This window comes from Tamandua tetradactyla, chromosome 8, assembly GCF_023851605.1.
Source record: "Tamandua tetradactyla isolate mTamTet1 chromosome 8, mTamTet1.pri, whole genome shotgun sequence".
NCBI classification, from domain to species: domain Eukaryota; kingdom Metazoa; phylum Chordata; class Mammalia; order Pilosa; family Myrmecophagidae; genus Tamandua; species Tamandua tetradactyla.
In genome coordinates this window covers 42,027,646-42,051,083 of record NC_135334.1, presented here as the reverse complement: position 1 = coordinate 42,051,083, position 23,438 = coordinate 42,027,646, and the positions used below count along the sequence as shown (strand labels likewise).

General features: G+C 36.6%; 1 protein-coding gene across 3 annotated transcripts in view; it reads left to right on the top strand.

Annotated features, from left to right (window-relative positions):
* The window catches only part of ARHGAP42 (Rho GTPase activating protein 42), a 323,631-nt gene that overhangs the window by 219,054 nt on the left and 81,139 nt on the right, over positions 1 to 23,438 (top strand). For all 3 annotated transcript variants that reach the window (XM_077113175.1, XM_077113174.1, XM_077113176.1), the window contains one exon: positions 9,703 to 9,813. In XM_077113175.1, coding sequence (XP_076969290.1) covers positions 9,703 to 9,813 — 111 coding nt within the window. The remainder of the gene's footprint in view (positions 1 to 9,702; positions 9,814 to 23,438) is intronic.

Below are 23,438 nucleotides of genomic sequence, written 5' to 3'. Positions count from 1 at the left end.
TCTCAGAATCTGCTACTCTTTAAGATAATCATAGAAACAGTAGCTAATTTAATTGAGTTACTTACTATGGACTACCATTTTGCTGAGCATTGTAGACACATTACAGCACTAAATACTAACAGTTTTTCCTTTAAGAGTGTAAAAGGATGAAGGAAAAATTTTCAGAAGACCTTTTCTTTTTCTTGGGCATATTTTGAGGGATGGAAACCTGTTAAAGTTATGTTATAGCCCTTATATTATTTTAAGTTAAAACAGAGATATCTGTGACATTACTTATAAGGCTTTGCTTCAGCATTAGGAATAACAAAAGATGTACAACTGCACGTTTAAAAATCTTCATTGTTGTACATTAATTCCTTTCAAAAAGGGAACAAATATTTTAATAACGTGTACGCATCTTTAGTCCATTTCATTCCTTTTTTAATGAAATACTCATTTTTCCTGTTGGTTGTGTGGTACTATAATTGTGAAGATTGAGAATAATCATTTTACTAAGGAATAATGCAATACCAGTAGTGGCAATGGTATATGCCAAAAGTTGGACTTTCCCCCTTGCCATTATCACGTTAGCAGGCATAAAATCTTGAAACACCTCCCATGCTTCCCCCCCAGCAAACAGTGGAGTCGCTCAGGCCTGATTTGGGGGTGTTAGGGCAGCTCTGCCGCAGCGCATTACTGCCATCCAGGATGTCACATGGAACCGGACACTATGCCAAGTCTCCTTCTTTCTCCTCTCCCTGTAATTCTTCCAGGTATCGTAGTCATGAACCGCTTTCAGATGTCTTATGCTGATCTTTCTCCTGGTAAAATACCACCTGCCTTCCTGAATAGCTTTTCAAAGTCAACCTGTTTTGATTGATTTTGCTCCTTGCTCCTTTTCTTATTTCGCCTACCTCCAAGTCCAGTCACAAGGTGTGCTTGTTGTGTAGTCTTTACAAGGGTTATTTTTGCTTCTGATTCCTTTTTTCCACACTCTCATATACTCTGAGAGAACTGAATTTCTTCATTTAAAAATGTTAATGTAATTTTATTTTGCTTGTTATTTAAACATGAGTTCATTTAAACTGTCTTTTGTTATTAACATGTTATTAAAATAGGAGAAATTAATATATAATTGTTTTGTTATATAAAAGCTTGAAGACCAAAGTGAAATGGAGAAAAATCTACCTTTAAGGAAAACTAGATTTATTGGAAAATTCTATAGCCATATTTAATATTTTGAAGTAGTAGGTACTGTTATTGTAATTTAATATTATATTCATATGTTGCACATGTCTTAAATGTCTTTTTTCTTTTTAGGCATTGCCCTAGAATAAATCTATGAGAGAATGGGGTGTGTGAAATAAAGTCCTGTGATGAGAGGCTCCCCTAATTATCACATGTACACCATCATCTGTCAAGGGCTGTGTCCAGATGCCGTTTTAAAAATAAGTTGTCTTGAAATCATGGGTAGTTTTAGAGTCACTGAAGAGTTATAGAATCATAGAGTTATAGAATCTGTAGTTCCTGGTGAAAATGTGAGGCCACCCTTAGATAAAATCCTCCTTTAATGATCTCAAGCAAATATCCTAATTTTTAAGTCCTCTAGAGAATATGCTTAGAATTCCACAATAACCCTAGCTCAGTATTTAATACTTTCCTCATTAGAGCCCCTAAATGTTTTAGACTATGGTAGAATAGAACGTTTGTCATAGTCTATACTTAGTTGAAAATATATACTGGGAAAGTGTGTAAAATGGTTACCAAATACTCATTTCCCAAATAACATCCTAAACATCCACCCCACTCCACTCCACATGCACACCAGCTTTCACACATGCATACATTTATTTTCCAGGAGGCCTAGCTCCTAACAAAATACAACACAACAAACAAATTAAATCAAAGCAACTCCTTAGGGGCGTGTTATAGAGACAAGGTAAAAATGTGACTTGGGTTTTTTCCCTTACCCCTCCAGGAATGAAATACATCAGGAGATGATGATGTAATTCATGACATGGCATTAAAATTCATCTGTTCATTTCCAGAGCAGCTCTGATCTTTTTGTCGTTGCCAAGCTTATTAGCTTATTTTTGAAAGACCTTTCCATGCCTTTTCACCTGCGTAACTGATTCCTTATTCGGTTTACTCATGGAAAATAAATGGCTGCTCGTTTCTAGTAGTAAATTGAAGGGTCAGCTTATCTTGAAAAAACTTTGTCAATTAGATCATTGAAGTAAACAACTGGAAACAAAGTTGTCAAGCTTCTAGCCTTTACATCAGAAGGAAATACGTATTTGATATATGAAGAGAAGATTTTTTTTCTAAGTATAAAGTAAAAGCAAGAAATCATAAAGGAAACCTAGAAAGACCTGTATGCATAGAGTTAAATAATCTGTGTCTACTTAAAAAGCTAGTAAACCAAATTAAAGGGCATTTTGTATAACATATGACACAAAGGTCCCAAGTCTTCTATAAAAGGAGCATTTATAAGTCAGTGTGATAAAGTTAAAGAGCTCAGAGGAAAAATGGGCTAAGGATATGAAGTGGGTACTATATCCAGAAGAAATAGGAACCATATTTTCAATTTCAGTGTCACAAGTATTAAAAAAGCAAGGCAAACTAAAAATAGCAAGAGGATGCTGTTTTTAATTTATAAAAAGATAATGGCCGTTGTTAACAAAGGTTTGGGATACTGGGCAAAAGCTTTCCTGGTGAGTATAAAATGGTTCATTCATTTTTGAGGTACATGCGACATCATGTTTCAATAAACTTTAAATGGGCAAGACAGTTGGGATGATTTCTATTGGTAGGAATTAGATGAGAATAAAAGTAAATAGTATAAATACTTTGATCTGAGACTTCACAGTGAAAACTTTTAGAAACACCTGAAATGGCACAAAAAAAATGATTGACAGAAATATACAAACTTCGTTTAACCATAAGATGGAACATTACATGTGTGTAAAAAGTTCTATTTGAAAAATTACTTAAAGATTTTGGGATATATTAATTCAATTAAATTGAAAAAAGAGGATTTTAAACCAGTGTGTATAGTATTATTCCAGGTTTCTTTTCAAGTATTTATGTGTGTGTGTGTGTGTGTGTGTGTGTGTGTAAGTGAGTAATACAAATCAAAGTGCTAACTGCGGGAGGTAGGATTACAAGTCATTCTTATTATCTTTAAATTTCTCTGTTATGGTGATAGAAAAAGAATAAAATTACATTAATTATGATTTATTACTTTTATAATTGGAAGAGAAAGGAAAGGGCAAGAAATTCCTTCTGATAATCCATGTTATGGTTTTCCATTTGCTCCTTCAACTCATTCCTCTTACCCCTACTTCCTAAATGAAGGGTATCCCTTATATTCCATTCTTATACCTCTATTCCTTTTTTTTTTTTTTTTTTTTAACATGTGCAGGCACCAGGAATCCAACCTGGGTCTCCGGCATGCAGGCGAGAATTCTGCCATTGAGCCACCGTCACACTGCCCTATACCTCTATTCTTGTGCTTTACCTGAAATCTCTTATACTTTTATCCACTGGTAACATCTTGTTGATTATCTCCCCAGTCGTGAGCTCATCCTGCCTAACCTTTTACACTGCCGTCTGACTGGCTTCTAGAACCGTAGACTACCACTTCAGGGTAAAATATGAATTTCTGCACATTACCTTCTTTTCAAATTTGCTCTCACTTTTCATCCCCTTAATTTTGTGCTAATGCTGATGTATTTCTTTTATCAAAGTTACCATTGACACGTCCCTTGTCTTTCACTCCCGTATCTTTCAGTTTTTCTTTGCTCTGGTATATGTTGTGCACATTTATCTGACCAGAACTTGTCAGATGCACCTTCCCCCACTACTGAGTTGATATATTTTGTATAATCCTCACATTAATCTTCTTGAAATGCTACATTGGTTTTGTCAGTCCTTCTTCAAGCTTTTGCACTGTCTGTAGGATGTAATCTGTGCTAATCTTATCTTTCCTGCCTTAACTATCATTTTTGAGTATTCCAAACCAAGCCTTTAGTCATAAACCTAACTATAGACATAACTTCCGTTTTCCTGACTCTATTCCCTTGCAAACTCTTCTCATTTTATCTCCACCCACTATAATTTCCCCATTCTTCAAAATCCTACTTAAATCTTTTCTCCTCTGGAAATGTTTGAAGAAATATTACCTGAGGCTTTTTTCCCTATTTTGAGTTGTAATAGCTGGTGGCAGTTTGGGAGAAATCTAGGTATCTTGCATAACCATATGGTGTTCTTATAAAATTAATTCAGTTTCATACTAGGATGACGCTATAATCTGCCATGGAGACTCTTCTTGTACACCTGTTGTGTTGGCATAATTTTAATAATGCTCCTTTTCATTTTTATAAGTGTTATAATTTGGATGATAAATTATATGGTTACCCTCCCTATCTTGTTCAGAATATATAGCACTGGTCGCTAGCAGGTTTATAAACAAGTGTTTGCTAGTGAACCACACATTATGTGCTTAAGTACTGAAGGGATTCATCCCAAGTAAAAGAATGCATGTCTGAATTTTGTACTGAAAAGGAATTAATCTCTTATTCCTTAAGGACTGTATATTCTGGATGACCTTTCAAAACCACTTGAGGTATATAGAATTTCAGTCATATAGCCTTGAGGTGAGAAAAACATCTTTAATGGGCACAGGATTCACTATTTCCCTTATATCCCTTCTTTCCCCCCCTCTCCCTTTCTCTCCCGTTTTTGTGGGGTGGGCTTGTGCATGGCAAATAAGTTTCTGAATAAATGAATTAATGCTTATGTTTTGGGGGTCCCCACCCCCAGATTTACTTATCTTCTAGGAGAACTCAGTATGTAGTCCTACGCCAGTGAGCTCATACAAGCTTCTAAGAGTCCTCTCTCTGGAGTCATATAGGACACACTGAATTCTCCTTGCAACACATTATGATAACACATGTGAAATAATTGTCTGCCATTATAGAAGGAAGCCCATTACAGAATCAGTGTCCAGGGTTTTTACTGGAGGCTGGTCACATAGGCACCCTCTGGCGTGTACCAAAATTCTAGACTTCCAGAAGGAAAGCAGGTATTCAGCATAAACCAAATTGTGCAGACAGTTTAGGTGCAGTGAGCCACGCTTATCACTTAAGGTTGTGGGAACCTTCCCCGAATCCGCATTCCCAGACATGAGCCTAGGGCCAACCTTGTAAACAGGTTTTTGAAAGAATAGCAGTCAGATAACTTTTTTCTGTACAGTTCTGTTGTCTAGAAACTAACATTTTAGGGTTCTTCTTTTTGGTAATTGAGAAATCTTCACACACACATGATGTTCAATCAGTGGCTCATAGTATCATCACATAGTTGTATATTTATCACATTTTTAGAACATTTGCATCACTCCAGAAAATGAAGTAAAAAGAGGAAAACTCATACATACCATACACTTTACCTCTCCCTCTCATTGACCACTAGTGTTTCCATCTAGCCAATTTATTTTACCCTTTATCCCCCCATTATTTATTTATTTTTCCCATATTTTTTACTCACCTGTCCATTCCCTGGATATAAGGAGCACCAGACACAAGTTTTTCTACCACAGGTGTAAATCTCCCTGACAAATGCGACAAAATTTCTGGGATGAGCCAGGTCCCGGCATCACAGGATTCAGAAACTCTCTTAACCAAAAGGGGGAAGAGAGAAATGAGACAAAGTGTCAGTGGCTGAAAGATTTCAAATGGAGTCGAGAAGTTACGCTGGAAGTTATTCTTACGTATTTTTTACTCATCAAATAAGGTTTTCACAATCACAGAGTCACATTGTAAATGCTGTATGTTTATATAGTCGTCTTCAAGAATCTAGACTGCTGGAACACAGCTCAACAATTTCAGGTACTTCCCTCTAGCCACTCCAATATACTATAACTAAAAAGGGATATCTATATAATACGTAAGAATAACTTCCAGCGTAACTTCTCGACTCTGTTTGAAATTTTTCAGCCACTGACACTTTATTTTGTCTCATTTCTTTCTTCCCCCTTTTGGTTAAGAGAGTTTCTGAATCCTGTGATGCCGGGTCCTGGCTCATCCCAGAAATTTTGTCCCAGTTGGCAGGGAGATTTACACCTGTGGTAGTCACATCCACGTAGGAGATAGAGCAGTGAGTTCACCTGCTGGGTTGGCTTAGAGAGAGAGAGAGGCCACATTTGAGCAACAGTAGAGGTTCTCTGGGGGGTGACTCTCAGGCCGAATTTTAAGTAGGCTTAGCCTATCCTTTGCAGCTATAAGTTTCATAGGGGCAAACCCCAAGATCACAGGTTTGCCCTGTTGATTTGGTTGTCCCCACTGCTTGCAAGAATACCAGAAATTCTCCAAATGGTGAAGTTGAAGATTCCTCCTTTTCCCCAGTCCCCCAAGGAGACTTTGCAAATACTGAACTTTTTGAACAGTTCCTGTATGGGATGCTGTTGACTTTCAAAGCACCACACCTCTAAATTTGAGTCTCAGATGTCACATAAATACCTGAAGTGTCTGGAGAAGACCATGTTAAATACAACAGCTTAGTATCTTAGAATTTATAATTAACAGTTATACCTCTTGAATATATGTGACTGCTGTAAGAGCTTACAATCTAGGACCCTGTTACAGTAAGCCCCAACTTAATAATCTATGCTGTCGACTTTAGTTCACTGAATTTTTATATTATGGTTGGTCCATATGATTGAGGCATGATAATATTTGTCTTTTTATTCCTGACATTTCATTCAACATGCAGTCCTTAATGTTCATTCACCATGTTGCCTGCCTCACAACTTACTCCTTCTTGCAGCTGCTCAGTAGTCTATTGTATAGTATACTCCATAGTTCCCCTTCTTTTCCTTGATTGTTGTACCCTTAGGCCACCTCCATCCATTGCAAACACTACCACCATAAACACCGGTGTGTAAATGTCCGTTTATGTCCCCACTCTCAGTTCCTCCAGGTATATACTGAGCCAACAGGGTTTCAGGATAACATTTTAAGTTTTAAAGACACCACAATATTGTTTATTCCCCTGTGCTAAGCAGCCTGTCATCTTTCAAAGTACAATAAAAGCTTGAGAAATAACTTATGGAATAGAATGTTGTCTTCGATACTGAGACTATTCTTGTATCCCTTACCTGCAGTGGTATACTTATTCTAGAATGCCAATTGTGCACATATCTTTACAAGTCTTGCATTCAGTAATGTCAGGTTTGTAGTTTGAAACTGCCCCCCACTCCCGCCATCCCAGAGCCAGTTATTAGACATTTACCAGCAAACCTCTACTTATACCTTGTTCACAGACTTATCGTTCATTCTTATAAATCGTGTTTGGTTTATTTACCATAGATCATAAGTAATGGTAAGAAGAAAAAATTACTTGGATTATGTAAAATATTTTTCTCATTGTTGGTAGTTATTTAATTTCATAAATAATCTTTTAGGGTGGAGAAGTTTTTGGTCTGAATTTCCTACCTGGTGTAGATGTACCTTCTATATATTAGCTTATAAACTTATAATTCTCAACTTTAAAAAGATCTCTAGTAGTTACTTATAATACTTAATTACTTTTAATTATATCAATAAATATCTTGAAAAACAATTATTTTAAAATGTGTTCCAAATGAAGTTAGGATGCTATGATATCTGGACCAGAAAACCTAATTTTAACTTTTGCTTGTGAAATTACCATTGTAACACTGCTCCAAAGCAGTTGTCTATTCCCACATCTCTCTGGAGACAGTTCTCAAGAGAGCCCCTTTTCATCTGCTTCTAGTAGTAATCTCAGCTGGCAGAGAGGGGTGTGCGACTGGGCGGCAGTGAGTTGTGCCTCCTACTAAACTGTAGTAGTGCCTTCTGAGGATGATAGTGGGTGTAGAAGCAGGAAGAGTCGACCAGTCAAAAAGAAAATGAAATTATCTCCAGAATACCCTACCATGTTTTACCAGACTAACCTTGTAATCAGAAAGAAGGAAAGTGCATGGCATTGATGGTGCACGATTAATGGGGTTGGATTCATTGACTTTATTTGTTCTGCTACCAAAACCAGATCTTAAGAGCCTAATGAAGTGGCTCTCCTGCTTAATATTCTCAGATGCTTCTCCACCAGTTAAAATCCAATTTAGTTATGCTGTGTCTAAAATCTTCTATAGTGTGATGCCAACTTTACCCCTCAGTCCCTTTTTCATGTATTTGATCTGCAGCTGAATCCTGTCAGACTGTTCATTCCTCTCTGCTTTTTCTCATGGGAGTGGCCCTTACCTTTATCTTTGCGTACCCATCATGGATGGTTCATCTTAAGACTGAACTCTTACACCATCGTTCTCTCTCAGAATTTAGTTCTCCTACAATCCCATAGTTTTCCATGTACATTTATACATGTCTTTTATAATAATGTTTTTTATTGATTTTTGAATTTTTTTTAAATACCAAAAAACACCAAATGCAAACATTCTTAACTTTTGATCATTCCATTCTACATATATAATCAGTAATTCACAGTATCATCACATAGTTGCATATTCATCATCATGATCATTTCTTGGAACATATGCATCTATTCAGAAAAAGAAATAAAAAGAAGACAGAAAAAATTTCATACATACCCTACCCCTTACCCCTCCCTTTCATTGATCACTAGCATTTCAATCTAAATTTATTTTAACATTTGTTCTCCCTATCATTTATTTTTATTCCATATGTTTTACTCATCTGTTGATAAGGTAGATAAAAGGAACATCAGACACAAGGTTTTCCTAGTCCCACAATCACATTGTGAAAGCTATATCATTATACGATCATCTTCAAAAACATGGCTACTGGAACAGAGGTCTTCATTTTCAGGCAGTTCCCTCCAGCCTCTCCATTACATCTTGACTAACAAGGTGTTATCTATTTAATGCATAAGAATAACCTCCAGAATAACCTCTCAACTCCTGTTTGGAATCTCTCAGCCATTGACACTTTATTTTGTCTCATTTCACTCTTCTCCCTTTTGGTCGAGAAGGTTTTCTCAATCCCTTGATGCTAAGTCTCAGCTCATTCTAGGCTTTTTATCAATTCCTTGATGCTGAGTCTCAGCTCATTCTAGGCTTTCTATCCCATGTTGCCAGGAAGGTCCACACCCCTGGAAGTCATGTCTTACGTAGACAGAAGGAGGGTGGTGAGTTTGCTTGTTGTGTTGGCTGGAGAGAGAGGCCACACCTGAGCAACAAAAGAGGTTCTCTTGGGGGTGGCTCTTAGGCCTAATTTTAAGTAGGCTTGACCTATCCTTTGCAGGGTTAAGTTTCATATGAACAAACTCCAAGACTGGCGGCTCAGCCTATAGCTTTGTTTGTCTGCACTGCTTGTAGAGTATCAAGAATTCAACTTGGAAGTTGAATTTTCCCTCTGTCTCACTATTCCCCGAAGGAGACTTTGCAAATACTTTTTTAATTTAATACTGTTTTTAATATAATCAATGTATGATTGCTCTGTTTTGTTTCCATTTCATTCCATGTTCTATAAGCTTTTATGAGTAAGTGCTATGTTTTCCTAGTCTGTGTATATCCCAGGGCATAAAAACAAATGCTAAATTTAAGCTTTTTGCAGGAGTTAATTTTTAATAAACGTTTCAGAGTAGACCAAATTTTGGATCCCTCTGCTTATAAAAAACTGCCTATAATTACCCTCCTGTGTCATGCTTTGCTTGTTGTTTACTCTTTAGGCTGATTCACAGATTGACCGGGAACATCAAAACTTCTATGAAGCATCACTAGAATATGTCTTTAAAATCCAAGAAGTTCAAGAAAAAAAGAAGTTTGAATTTGTTGAACCGGTAAGTTATGGTTTCCCTGTAAGATAGTAGGCTCCAATGTATTAAGATTTTTTGAGATGAAAATATGCCTCACTGCTACAGTGACCCATTTACCAAACCTTTAGGTGAAGGGAGAAAACTTCAGGCTTCTACCTTAAAGTCTTTCTTTGTTCCACCCCCCTTCCTTTTCAGGCTAGAATCTGCCTGACTTTCCTATGAAGTCATTTCTTTTCCTAAGTCAGTGTAAAAAGTAATGGATTCCCTGATGTAAACTGCATTACAGGAAAGAACAGGTGGCTGTTCTTTATAAGCTTGCTTCATTTTCTTAGCATTTTTTCCTCAAGCGTATGCTACTTTTTGCCTGGATGAGCATCTTCAAGAAACATCATCTATGATGAAATAGATAAAGGTAAGTTTCTAGAATCTAGACAATTTTCTATTAAGAAGACTCAATTTCTGTGAGATGAGAGGATAGGGATCGGTAATCAGATATCTAACTGAAGCCATTATTTTCTTTCTAGACCAGAGTTTTAAGTCTATTTATAATAAGAAATGAAATGTTCTGTGCTTATTTTTTTTAGTGGTATGATGGTAACAAAGGAGGACAAACTTAAAAGCATACTTAATACAGTACATTTTCTAAAGGAGACCCACCGTGATGCCCCAAAGATAATGAGAGACTAAGACAGAAGAGAGGCTGAAGATAGTTGCTAGACCCCACCCAGCTTCCAGGGCCTCTGTATCACTTCCCTGGGGGAGTCAGCTGGGGCCACTGACTCTCTCCTATAATCTAGGCACTTGGCAAGTTTATAAGACCATCTTTTCAGCTAGACGGATTTAAGGAACTGGAGACCACCCTCAGGCTTTGGGATTTAACCTTTATATTTTCGCTGGGATAACAGACTTAATTCCAAGCTCTGTTTGCCAAATAGCGAAGTCCTTAAATCCCCTAGTGTGGATTCATAACTTATTTTTCAGGAACAGACTCTTTCAAGATCTGATTAAACTTTAAACTTTATAGATCTTAGGGGACTTTCTGGAGCTCATTGGACAACTGAGTCCGTTTAAGAACCCCTCTTCTGGGAAGATGACCAGTACTTACTATTCCTGCTTCCATTCTGAAGCCTTATTGCTTGCTGGCAAGCTTCCTGCCTAGGGCCTGCCTCCTGGGATTTCTGAGTTTTGGTTCTTCTTGGCATCAGACTGTCACGGTGCCCTTATGAATTCTGACAGTTTTTCTTCATACTTCTTCCTTGCCTGTTCCCATTCCCTTCAGATGCTGTGCTTGTCTGCTGCATTTGGAATGATCCTTTCCCATCTGTACACCTTCTCCTGGAACAGGACCTGGGGTGTGTACTTCCTTGTCTAAGTCTCTTTTATAGCCCGTCCCGTCTGAGAGCTGTGAACTAGACCATTTTGTAAGATGACATCAGAGGCATAAGGAGACGATTGTAGAATTGTTTGCTTCAGACGATGGAAGGAATGATAATTTATGAATTTCTATGATTGTATATGCAGAGAAGGGGCAGCTGTCATTTAATTGAAATGTTTTTTTTTTTCCTTGCCTCCACCTCAAAACTGGGATGCTCTGATAAGTCTTCTGAAATGAATACCTTTCTTATGACACCACAATAAAAACTGATGTTAAATTTGTTCTTCTTCTAAAATATTTTCTTGGCTGCTGTATTTTCCTATTAGTGTGTCTGGCCAAACCAAGTGATACTGTTGGTTTAGTCTCACTCTCATTTCTAGTCTCAAAGTCTAATCCATTGGGTTTTATTAATTTCTATTTCAGTATTGAGTAGAATAGAAATGGGACCAATAAAACATGGGCATATTGATCTTTAGGTTACACATTGAAAATTTAATTCAGAAAGGAAAGAAGTTTTATATTTTTGGAAACAGCTCCCAGGAGCTCTAAACAGAATAACGCATGAGAATACTTTGATATCCTTACAGTTTTTATTCTGCAGCAATCCATCTCCTCTTTGCACTTTTGTTGTGGAAATCTAGCAGTCTGTTCTAGTTTTATTCATTTAGCATATAAGATGTGTAAGCATAAGAGTGAAGCAGAATGCCCTGGGATGGACCCTTTCTCTTGCAGATTATGAGCAATCAAGGAGAAAATATATAAATAGGAGACGACAGTTCATCTTAAATAACCTCCTTACTTTATGATGATACATTTTAGATAATTTTTATATTATTTCTATTAATATCCTACTATTTGTAATAAAACTTCTACAGAATATTTAGGTAGTGTTAGGAATAAATATTCTATATTGCCATTATTTGAAGAGAAATACAGATCTCTGAATACATGAAATAAAAGAGGCCATTGAGATATTTTTAAATGAACTATGTTATTGTCAAAGTTTACCATAAAGTCAACTTTTTCAACTCAGCTATCCATAAGCTATGCAATTTTAATGGCCATCTTCCTTCAAGTTCATCATATTTAATATAGAATGTGGTTGTAGGTAACTAGTGATTTCTACCCATATGTGCCTCTTGAATACTTGAAGTGAGGCTAGTCTGTATTGAGATGTGCTGTAAGTGTAAAATGCACTTGAGATTGCAAAGACATACTACAAAAAGAAAAATTAATGTAAAGTATCTCAGTACTTTTAAAATATTGATGTCAGATTGCAGTGGTAATATTTTGGGTTAAATAAAATGTTTTATTAAAATTTAATTCATTTATTTAACATGACTACCAGAAAATTTTAAATTGTATATGTTGCTTGCATTTGTGGCTCATTTATGTTTTTGTTAGCAATGCTAGAGCCCATCTTTATAGCTTTGCCAACCAGAAACACAAGTTCAGGTCTATAATGGTGAGATAGGGGGAAGGAAGAAATCAGAGAGGGAGAACATCGTCTCCTACTCCTTTCTGTTTAAGGTCTTTCTTGGTCATTCTCCTCCTCATAGTTGCCTAGAGCTTATGAGAATTTTGAGGAATGAGAAGCCCTCTGGGTCTCAACAGCTACACTTAACAGGAGTTGAGTCCTAGGGCATCAGAAATATTTTAGCGTACATGAACATTTGTGACTCAGAAAACTGCAAGAATCTTTCTTTAACTTAACTCCGCTATAGTTCGTTCAACTGCAGTTTGTGTATGTTTTGATTATGTCTTTTGAGCATACTTAGTTGGGACTAAGGCCTTTTTTAAAAAAAAATATGTTTATTAATAAAACAACATACAAACACACAAACATTCTTAACATACAAACATTTCATATACAATCAGTGGCTCACAATGTCATCACATAGTGTGTATTCATCCCCATGATAATTTTTTGACCGTTTGCATCACGCCAGAAAAAGAAGTAAGAAAAGAAAAAACTCACACATGCCATACCCCTCACCCCTCCATCTCATTAACCACTAGTATTTGCATCTACCCAATTTATTTTAACCTTTGTTCCCCCTAATATTTGCTCATTTTTTATATTTTTTTTATTACTCATCTGTCCATACCCTAGTGAAAAGGAGCACCAGACACAAAGTTTTCACAATCACACAGTCACATTGTAAATGTTTTATCATCATACATTCATCTTCAAGAAACAAGGCTATTGGAACACAGCTCTACAGTTCAGATACTTCCCTCCAGCCACACTAAAACATCATAAACTAAAAAGGGGATATCTATATAATGTGTAAGGACCTCCAGGATAACCTCGTGACTCTGAAATGTCTCTGCCACTGACACTTGATTTTGTCTCATTTCTCTCTTACCCCTTTTGGTCGAGAAGAGTTTCTCAATCCCTTGATGCTGGGTCTCATTCTGGGTTTTCTGTCCATGTTGCCAGGGAGGTTTAAACCCCTGGGAGTCATGTCCCATGTAAAGGGCGAGGGCAGTGAGTTGGGATTAATGTTTTTTGAGTAACTACTATGTGTTTTCCCTGTGTTATTTTACATAAACCCTACAACTACTTTATTACAAGGTCATTATCTTTCCTGAAGAATAATGAAGTCATAGAAAAATTGTTAATTGCCTGAGGCCACAGCTTCTGAGCTGTGGGGCCCAGGTGTGGGGCTGGGGCAGGAATCCGGAACCTAAATTTGAAGTCACTTTGTAGTACCACTTACCACCTCAGTGACTACTTGACTATACCCATTATTCCTTCATGGTTCTTGCTATAACCAAGTGTGAATGAGCTTAGGAAATGGGGTTGTCTAGCTAAAATTGGAAGATAAAGATAAAAGTTTACCTTCACTTTACTAAGTAAAGGCAGGGAAGTATAATGTAAAAGGAGTGGAAGTTGTGGAATAAGATCTAATTTGCCTACCCAACTAACAGCTGTGTACTTTAGGGATGTTATTCAAACTCTGTCTGCTTCATGGTTCTCATCTATGAATTGTGGTGAGGATCAAGCAATGCACAGAGCAAGTGCTTTGTGCTTAGTTAGCAACAGTCATGGACCAGCTGTTGTGAACTACCATGTTTACTATTATAACTAGATATGTAAATAACATTTGTGAATCCATTTCATTATTTTTAACTTTAAAGCCAGATGTAGGTTTTACAAAACTGTATTTCGATTGTAATATGCTTCTAGATATACACAGAACTAAATTTTAGACTTCATTTTGGTATTTTTGAATTTTAGTTCATATACAGTCAGTATGAATTGATATGATTAAATTAATTTAATATCCGTAAATGTAGTATGAGAAATAAATGTGTCATTATTATAGACAGTGAAATATATTACTTTTGGTACTCTTTCTTTGGACAGCCAAGTTTGATTTCAAAGCATATGCTGAAGAAAATTTCACATATTTTGCTTAAAATGTTTTAGCTTACTGTGTTATGAAGTATACTATAAAATGCTTCCAGTTTTTTCTAAATTTAAAAAATTCAGATGAGTTTTGAGACTGACCAATAAATAGCTTTAAAGTCTGTCTGTTAGTGTATAGACCTGCAGGTCTTAGAAGATGGACATTTTTGTGTTCTTATTTTTAAATATGATTGGCTAGCATTAAATTTTAATTTAGAATAAATCAGAATGAACAAATGAGACTTATGTTTTAAAACTCTGTAAACAACAGGTTGAATTTCTGTCCTGGGTAAAATCCTAGTGCCATCATTCTATAAAAATGAAACAGTAAAGCTCTGCTCAGGTCATATATCTTGAATACAATGAATTCTGTAATGATCCTTGGGTTTAGTTCTAGATACTGTTATTGAAAATCCGAAATTTGTAATAGCAGCTAGCTAGTAAGTAGACTTTTGTAAAAAGTAAGAAAAATATGGTGTATTTGGTAACTGTTCCCTTTGAACTTCATTTGAGAAGTCAATGATTGAATGACTTGGTCTCCATGTAGCTTCTGCTGGGCCTTACCACCTTGCTGGCTGCTTTACCTTCTTCAAGACCTTGTAGTTGGAAAGATGGCCTGATTATTCCCCATAGCTTTTGTTTATTTACTATGAAAATTTATCTCAGACCATTTCATCTCAATCCCATCTACTTTCTGAAGGCTTTGAAATCTATCTTTTTCATGAACTCCAGTGATGTCATTACTATTGGGGTGATATTTGGCCACGACTTCAGAAGCTGCATTCTAGTAATTGAATTAGTATACTTATCGATCCATTCATTCATTTGTTCTTAGATTGTCCTATTTTAAAAGTCATCTCCCCAGGTGTGCCAATTTGAAAGGATTATATGCCCTAGAAAACCATGTTTTAATCCTGATCAATTGTGTAGAGGCTGCCATCTCTTTTAATCCCTATACTGCCCCGCAGGTTGGAGGCTTGATTAGATTATATCCACAGAGATGTGACACGCCCAATTGTGGTTATTTTGATTAGAGGGAGATGTGACTCTACCCATTCCAGGTGGGGCTTGATTAACGTACTGGAATCCTTTAAAAGAGGAAACATTTCGGAAAAAAAAACTTTAGAGCGTTGAGAGCCCATGCAGCCAGAGACCTTTGGAATTAGAGGAAAAACGTCCCTGGAGGAGCCTCATGAAACAGTCCTGTAGAGAAAGCTAGCAGATGTGGCCAAGTTCACTAGGTGCCTTTCTTGAACCAAGATATCTTTCCCTGGATACCTTAGATTGGACATTTCTATAACCTTCCTTTAATTGGGACATTTTTACAGCCTTAGAACATGTAAACTAGCAACTTATTCATCCCCGTTTTTAAAAGCCGTTCCGTTTCTGGTCAATCACATTCTGGCAGCTTGCAAACTAGAACACCAGGTTACAGCTGACTGGCCATTTTCCATCCTTCTCTTTCTCTTTTCTTTCTTCAACTTATCCATTGTAATTTGGTTAGTTGTTGTTGTTGTTATTATTATATTTTGGTGTGTTGTCCTGGAATTGACCTGGGTCAACTACATGGAAGGTGAGCATTATACCACTGACCCACCCAGGCAGCCAATTTGGTTAGATTTTGATACTTCCCTTTTTTTTTTTTTCCCCTTTCAAGAAACTCCTCTGAAAATCTAATGCATTAGAATTAAAGCACTGTATAAGCATTTTGAAATTATCCTCAAATATCTTCATCTTCTCAAAAAGAAATCTTGTGGGCTTCAGCTATCACCCTGAGCATCTGCTAGCCCTTCTAGCTCTAAACAACCACAAATCAGTTTTTGGCCTGTAGATTTGCCGATTCTGGACATTTCTTGTAAGTGAAATCATACAGAATGTGGTCTTTGTGACCGGCTTTTTTCACTTAGCAGAATGTTTTCCAGATTCATCCCTGTCATGCTTGAGTAATATTCCATTGTTTGACAGTACTGCATTTTGTTTATCCATTTGTCTCTTGATGGACATTTGGGTTATTTCCACCTTTGGGCTGTTATGAAGTTTTGTGTGGACATGCACTTTTCTTTGTCTTGGGGATAGTACCTAGGAGTGAAATTGCCTGGTCTGTGTCTAGCTGTTTGAAGAGCTCTCCTGGACTGGTTTCCAAAGTGGCTGCACCATTTTACAGCTCCATCAGCAGTGAATGAGGGTTCTGCTTTCTCTGTGTCTTCACCAACACTTATCTGACTTTTTGATTTAGCTGTCTTAGTGGCATTTCATCGTGGTTTTGAATTAAATTTCCTGCAATAACTGTGATGTTGAATGTCTTTTCATATCCTTATTGGCCGTTTGTATGTCTTTGGAGAAATGAAGAGTTTATAGTTTTAGCTTTTACACTGAAGTCTTTGATCCATTTTGAGTAAATTTTTTGTTATGCTGTGATGTAAAGGTCCAATTTCATTCTTTTATGTGTGGCTGTCTAGTTTTCCCAGCACCATTTGTTGAAAAGATTTTTCTATTCCTATAAGAAAAGAAAAAATAGAAAATAAAGAAAAAGAAAAGAAAAAATCTTTTCTTATAAGACCTGTAAGATCTTGACATCTTGCTTGAATAGCAGTTAACCATCAACATATGTGTTTACTTTGCCCCCTCAATTCTAGCCCACTGATCAGTATGTCCTATCCTTGTACTAATACTACACTGTCTTGATTGCGATTACTTTGTAGTAAGTTTTAAAACTGAATAGTGTGAGTCCTCCAACTTTGTTCTTCTTTTTCAAGGTGTTTTTAATTATTCAGGGGTCCCTTGCTATTCCGTATGAATGTTAGATTCAGCTTGTGAATATCTGCAACAAAGCCAGCTGGAATTCTGGTCGAGGTTATGTTGAATCCATTGATCAGTTTGGGGAGTATTGCCATCTTAACAATATTAAATCTTCTTATCAGTGAACATGGGACATTTTTCCAGTTTCTGCACTTTCTTAAAAAAATTATTCCTGAGTATTTTATTCTTTTTGATGTCAATGTAAATGGAATTGTTTCTTAATTTCATTTTCTCATTGGTCTTTGCAAGTATGTAGACGCACAATTGAATGTTGTATATTGATCTATATTAATCTTGTATCCTGCAGCCTTGCTGGATTTGTTTATTATTTTTATTGGTTTGTTTAGTTTCTTAGGATTTTCTGTATACAAGATCTTGCCATCTGTAAATACAGATAAATTTTGCTTCTTAGGTTCCGATCTGAATGTCTTTTATTTCTTTTTTCTTACTTAATTGCCTTGGCTAGAACCTCCAACACAGTGTTGAAAAAAAGTAGTGAGAGTGAACATTCCTGTGTTGCTCCTGATCTTAGGAGAAAAGCATCCAGTCTTACACCATTAAGTGTTATAACTGTGGGAGGGAAATGTTTATTTAAGCTCTAGAAGATAAAGATTTGTGCTTTATAGTATCTATTGGTGCTTTATGGTCACTGAGTCTTATTTGTCACCCAGTTTTATCTTATTGGTAGGGCTACTGGAAGACTTTGTAGAAAATGATTATCAGTTCTCTGTCAAGTTCAAGAATAAATTCTGAGCATCTTTGGCAGTGTTCCTCAGGGCAGATGGAACATCCCTACCAGTTAGGATATTTTATGAAGATAAGGAAAATAATTAACTGTAATAATTAAATATTATCACTTCAGAAAAGAGGCAAGCACATATGAATGAATCACTTCATTATGTGAGCATATATGTACTGGATGTTTTGCACAATTTGGGCTATTGTCATCTGAAATCACCAAATTGTCTTCTTAGAAATTCCTTCTCTCACCCTCATGTCACTCCCAGTCCCTTTTCTCTGACTCCTCTTTCCCATGCTATCCACGCTATTTCTAGTGATGATGGTGCTTTAAAGCTTGAAATAGTTGGAAGTGTCATATGTCTACTTCATTTAATTCTCAGGTGATTTTTGAAATACTTTCAAAGTTATAGGACATTTACAAAAAATAATGCAAACTTTGTAGAGAGAATTCCAGCATACCCCTATCCCACCTCCAGATACCCAGTTCTACCAATTCTAGCATTTTGTCAGATTTACCCTTCCTTCCTTCTTCTTTCCCTCTCTTACTCCCTCCCATCCCTCCCCTCCTTCTCCTCTGTCCCTTCCCTTCCTCCCTCCCTCCTTTCTCTTTTTTTCGTTCCTCTTTTTTTCTTTTCTTTCTCTTTCTTTTTTTTTTTTTTTAACATTGTGGGAACATAAATGCAAGATAAACTTTCCCATTTCAGTGACTTTGAAGCATGCCAGTCATGGGATTAATCATTCACAGTACTGCACTACCCTCACCACCATCCATTACTAAAAAAAAAAATTTCCCCAAACAGAAATTCTGCATCCATTTTGTATTAACTCTCCAGTCCTGCCCTACAACCCTGGCAAGCTGTGCTCTAATATCTGTCTCCATGTGCTTACATATTCCTCAGTATTTTCTTTATAATTACCATAGAGCTTAAATTTAGCATCCTAAATATGTAACAGTCTCATTTGCTTTGATAACAACTTCAGTAGTATATGTAAGTAAGTTCTGGGTGGTGCAACGGTAGCTCAGTGGCAGAGTTCTTGCCTGCCATGCCAGAGACCCAGGTTCGATTCCTGGTGCCTGCCCATGCAAAAAAAAAGAAGAAATGTTCCTATATCCTTCCATTCCCCCCACCTTTATGTAGTTCTTGTCACAAATTACATGTTCAAATACATAATAAGTCCAAGCCCAGTGATTTATCTTTACAGTTTATGTATTTGCCCTTTAGATCATGTAGGAAATAAAAAATGAAGTTACAAACCAAAAATACCATAGTGCTGGCATTTATGTTTACATATATCATACCCTCATAGGAGATCTTTATTGCTTCATGCAACTTCGATCCATTGTGCACTGTCTTTTCCCTTCAACCAGCAGAGCTCTCTTTAGCATCTTTTATAGGACCAGTCTAGTGGTGATGAACCACGTCAGCTTTTGTTTCTATGGGAATGTCTTAATCTCTCCCTCATTTTCGTAGGACAGTTTTGCCAGATACAGAATTTGTGGCTGGCAATATTTTGCTTTCGGCACTTTAAATATGTCCTTCCACTGACTTTAAAAAAAAAGTTTATATAGTATTTAATGCCAATAACAAGAAAATTGGTGTAAAAGGGTTTGGGAAGAAGCATGATTAACTTGGCAAACAGCTCAGCAGGGAAAGGTAAGAATCATGCACTGACCACTAGCTTTCAGCACTCATGTGCCCAACTCAGAATATTTAATAAAAGGTATGGAGAGTGTCTGTGAATCCAGAGTTGATTAAGAGTGTACTACTAGGTTTTGTCCCACTGGCTCCTTGCCCCCAAGAATTCTAATGAGAAATCAACACTTAATCTTAACAGAAACTTCCTTGTACATGACATGTTGCTTTTCTCTTATGACTTTCAGGATTCTGTCTTTGTCAGTCAGCAGTCTGATTATGATACTACATACTAGTTAATTGTGTGTCTGCCTATTGTTTTCCTGATTTCCTTTAGTTTTTTGGTCCATATTTTCCATTAGTTCTTTAAGTTTATTTAGGACCATTTTTTAAAGAGTCATAATTTTCTGTGTGGCCCAGGTCTAGTCCTCCTCACTGATGGTTTCTAATGTTTCAGTTATCTTCTCTGCCTGGGCCAGCGCTTCTGTTTTGTAACCTTTTGTTGAAATCCAGACATTTTGATATTTAATGTGTTGCTGGAATTTGGACTCTGAGGTATCTGTTCCTTAAGCTCATATCCAGCCAGTGTTATGTGATAGAGCTTTCCTTGAATGCCAAGAGCCAACAGCAAAAAAAGGAAGAAATAAAAAAAGGAAATACTTTTATAGGTCTTAGTGAATCAGCTGTGTGACTGCTGTCTTTCAGGACTTAGGATACCATGCGTGTAGAGAGTGGTGCCAGGCCAAAGTATAGGGGCCCCCCTGATCTTTTCTGCTCATGCAGCTTGTCTTGAGCATGCATGTATGGCCTAGGAATTCCCCCTTTTACATGGTTCCAAATGTTACCCCTTCCCTAGGAAATAGTTTCCTCATGATCCATGGCACTGCGCCGTATGTCCTAAATGGTAGCATGATATGACTACTCTCCTGCAGCATTTGTAGAGAGAGCTCGGCGAGTCGCCCTCCACATGCAGGGCAAATGTGTGGCTGGGGAGTCCCTTAGGCCACCACCCAAAGGATTTCACAAGAATGTATGCTCCCAGTATGTGCACGGGGGTACTGTGTTCCTTTTGTGAGCGGAGACTGGCTCCACAGCAAGCCCATGAGTTGTGGTGGAGGGGCCATCCAGGGCTCCAGTAGATCCTACCACTTTTAAGTGTCCTTTTTTCTTGATTTGGCACTTTCCCTGTTACTGTAGCCCCTTAACTGTTATCTGGAGCTTTGAGAAAGATGTTTCTGCCAGTTCTTGTTGGTTGCGGAAAGCTTTTGGGTGCTTCATCCATTTTTGATCATATCCTGTGGTGGAGAATTCAAAAGATGGCTTTGTGGCTATAGAAATCCAGAACTGAGGCATCAACAAGGCGATGGTTTCTCCTTAAAATCTGCAACATTCTGGTGCTTGCTGTCAGCAACTCTTGAGGTTCCTTGGCTTGTATCCCTGCCTCACATCACACGAAGATCTCAGAGACAGTTTGCATAGGTCCATATTATTGAAATAGCAAGTAATAATTTTGGGAATGTTAAAGTGCTATATTAATGTTTCCTGATGGTGATAGTCACTTTTTAAACTAAACTTGATCTATTTAGTGGTTTGTAGTTGTTATTGTTTTTGAATATTAGGCTGACGTTAATGTAGGCTGACACAGGCAGTCTTCTCCAAAACTCTTAAAGTTTTCAGCGTTTCCCATTAAGTTCCCTTGTTACAGCATCTTGAAACTTCTTGAAGGTAAAATAAAACAATATATATTCAAACCTAGAAAAGGTGTAACTTTGCTGCCATCTACAGGCAGTTCTTTCATTCGCGCTTTGCTGGAAGACACCAGTGGATTTATTTTCATTTTGACTGAATCTGCTGTGTGTAAAAAGCCACGGGTATAGAGTAATCTGGATACAATGAAGATTTCAGAACCTTAGTTATTTTAGCCAGTGTTGATAATTTGAAAATCATAATTCAGTGGAGAGTGCTGGCTTACTGAAGCCCATACTATTCCATAAGATAGTTTTAGTTAAGGGACCCACGTGTAGTTCAGTGAATGTATAAGTATAATTAAGAGGATTTTCTTGTGGTGAGGGTGTGAGAAGTGGCACCCAAAAGGTACTCAAGAGTTGATAGGAAGAGCTCCTTTCATCCTCTCCAGTTGATCTTGATCTTTTGATTTAGGACAAGAATATTAAGCCATGCTATCTGTAATAATTCAAACATATCATAAAACCTCAAAGCGCAAAGTATTGTGAATGAACATTAATTAGAATCTTCAGCAATTTTCTAGTATTTTTCGGAGTGGTTTATTTCCTATTTTTGAAGCACTGGTGTGCCTTGTCTCTTTTCCATGTTCCAAAGACACCCAATATTAGAAAATATGGTCTCAGGAAATTGTGAGCCTTATAGAAAGATTTATAGCAGAGATACACAACGTATCTTCTTTACAAGTGAAAATAAATCCTCTCTACTTATAAGGATACATTTCATAATGAGACAATTTGTGCAGTAATTGTAGAAGGCAAAACATGAAACAATATTTCCTCTAACAATTTCATAAACAATTTTGGGGATATTTAAGAGATTAACATATATTTCAAAAGTATGTATTATTAAAAGTTTATATACTTTAAAAGTAGGTTCTTATTTTATATCTGAAAAACTCTACATCCACTTACCTAAAACTTAAAGGTAGTTTTAATCCTAATTTTAAACTACATTTTTATTTACATTTATTTAATATGTGCATTTGGCAGACTGTATTTTATTGGATAATTTGACAAATATATTGTATCATTTTAGTAAAAGACAGTATTTAATTTTTTATGGTAATCATGACTTGATGTAAAATTGACAGGATAACATCATTCTAAACTAGGCAAAGGGTTCATATTAGTAGATTATCAGGACCTGTCAAAGTCTGTAAAATGCAAGAACTAATGAAAACAAAATTATTTCAAACATATACTTTCTGAAATGAACTTAACTTTTTAAATAGTTGAAATTTTATAGGAAGAAAAGTTATTATTGCTTACCTGTTGGAAATCATAACAGGTATACCAGTTGATGTTTAGTAGTATATTTTCCCTGCTTCCCCAAGCAGCAAAAGAGGCAGGATGTATTCACATATGCAAATGGTTTCAAATTGTGTTCCTCCCTCAATTTTTTATAATAATGGGTTACAGGCGTGTTATGCTGTATTTGAATTGGAAAAATCATTGGTCACTTGAAAATATTTTTTTAATTTTAATACAGAGGAAGTTGTGGGAGAGACCCAATTATTGGACAAGTCTGTGGGAAAAATTCTCAGTGAATGAAATGAAAAAAATCTAAATCAATTACTTTTCAAATGTGACTTACTCCTGATAAACAGTTGTACCCTGTAATTCCTTGGAGAACCAGTCTTATTTTTTAAAAAAGATATGATAAATAAGCACTTAGGAATTTGGGCCTAGAAGTTTAGGATCACAGACATTTTCTTTCTTTAAGAAGGATTTGTGTCCATTTCTCCTATGAAAGATCTGTTCTGTTCAGCTCTGTGCTTTTGCTCACACTGTTCTGAGATCTTCCCACTCCTTGTCAAAGTGTTGTCTATTCAAAAGTTGAATCAGTAGTGCCACCTAGTGATTACTTTCTTAATTTCAAACAGGTAAAGTCTCTTGGATTCCATTAGTACTTATCTCTGATTTTCTGTCTTCCTTACGTT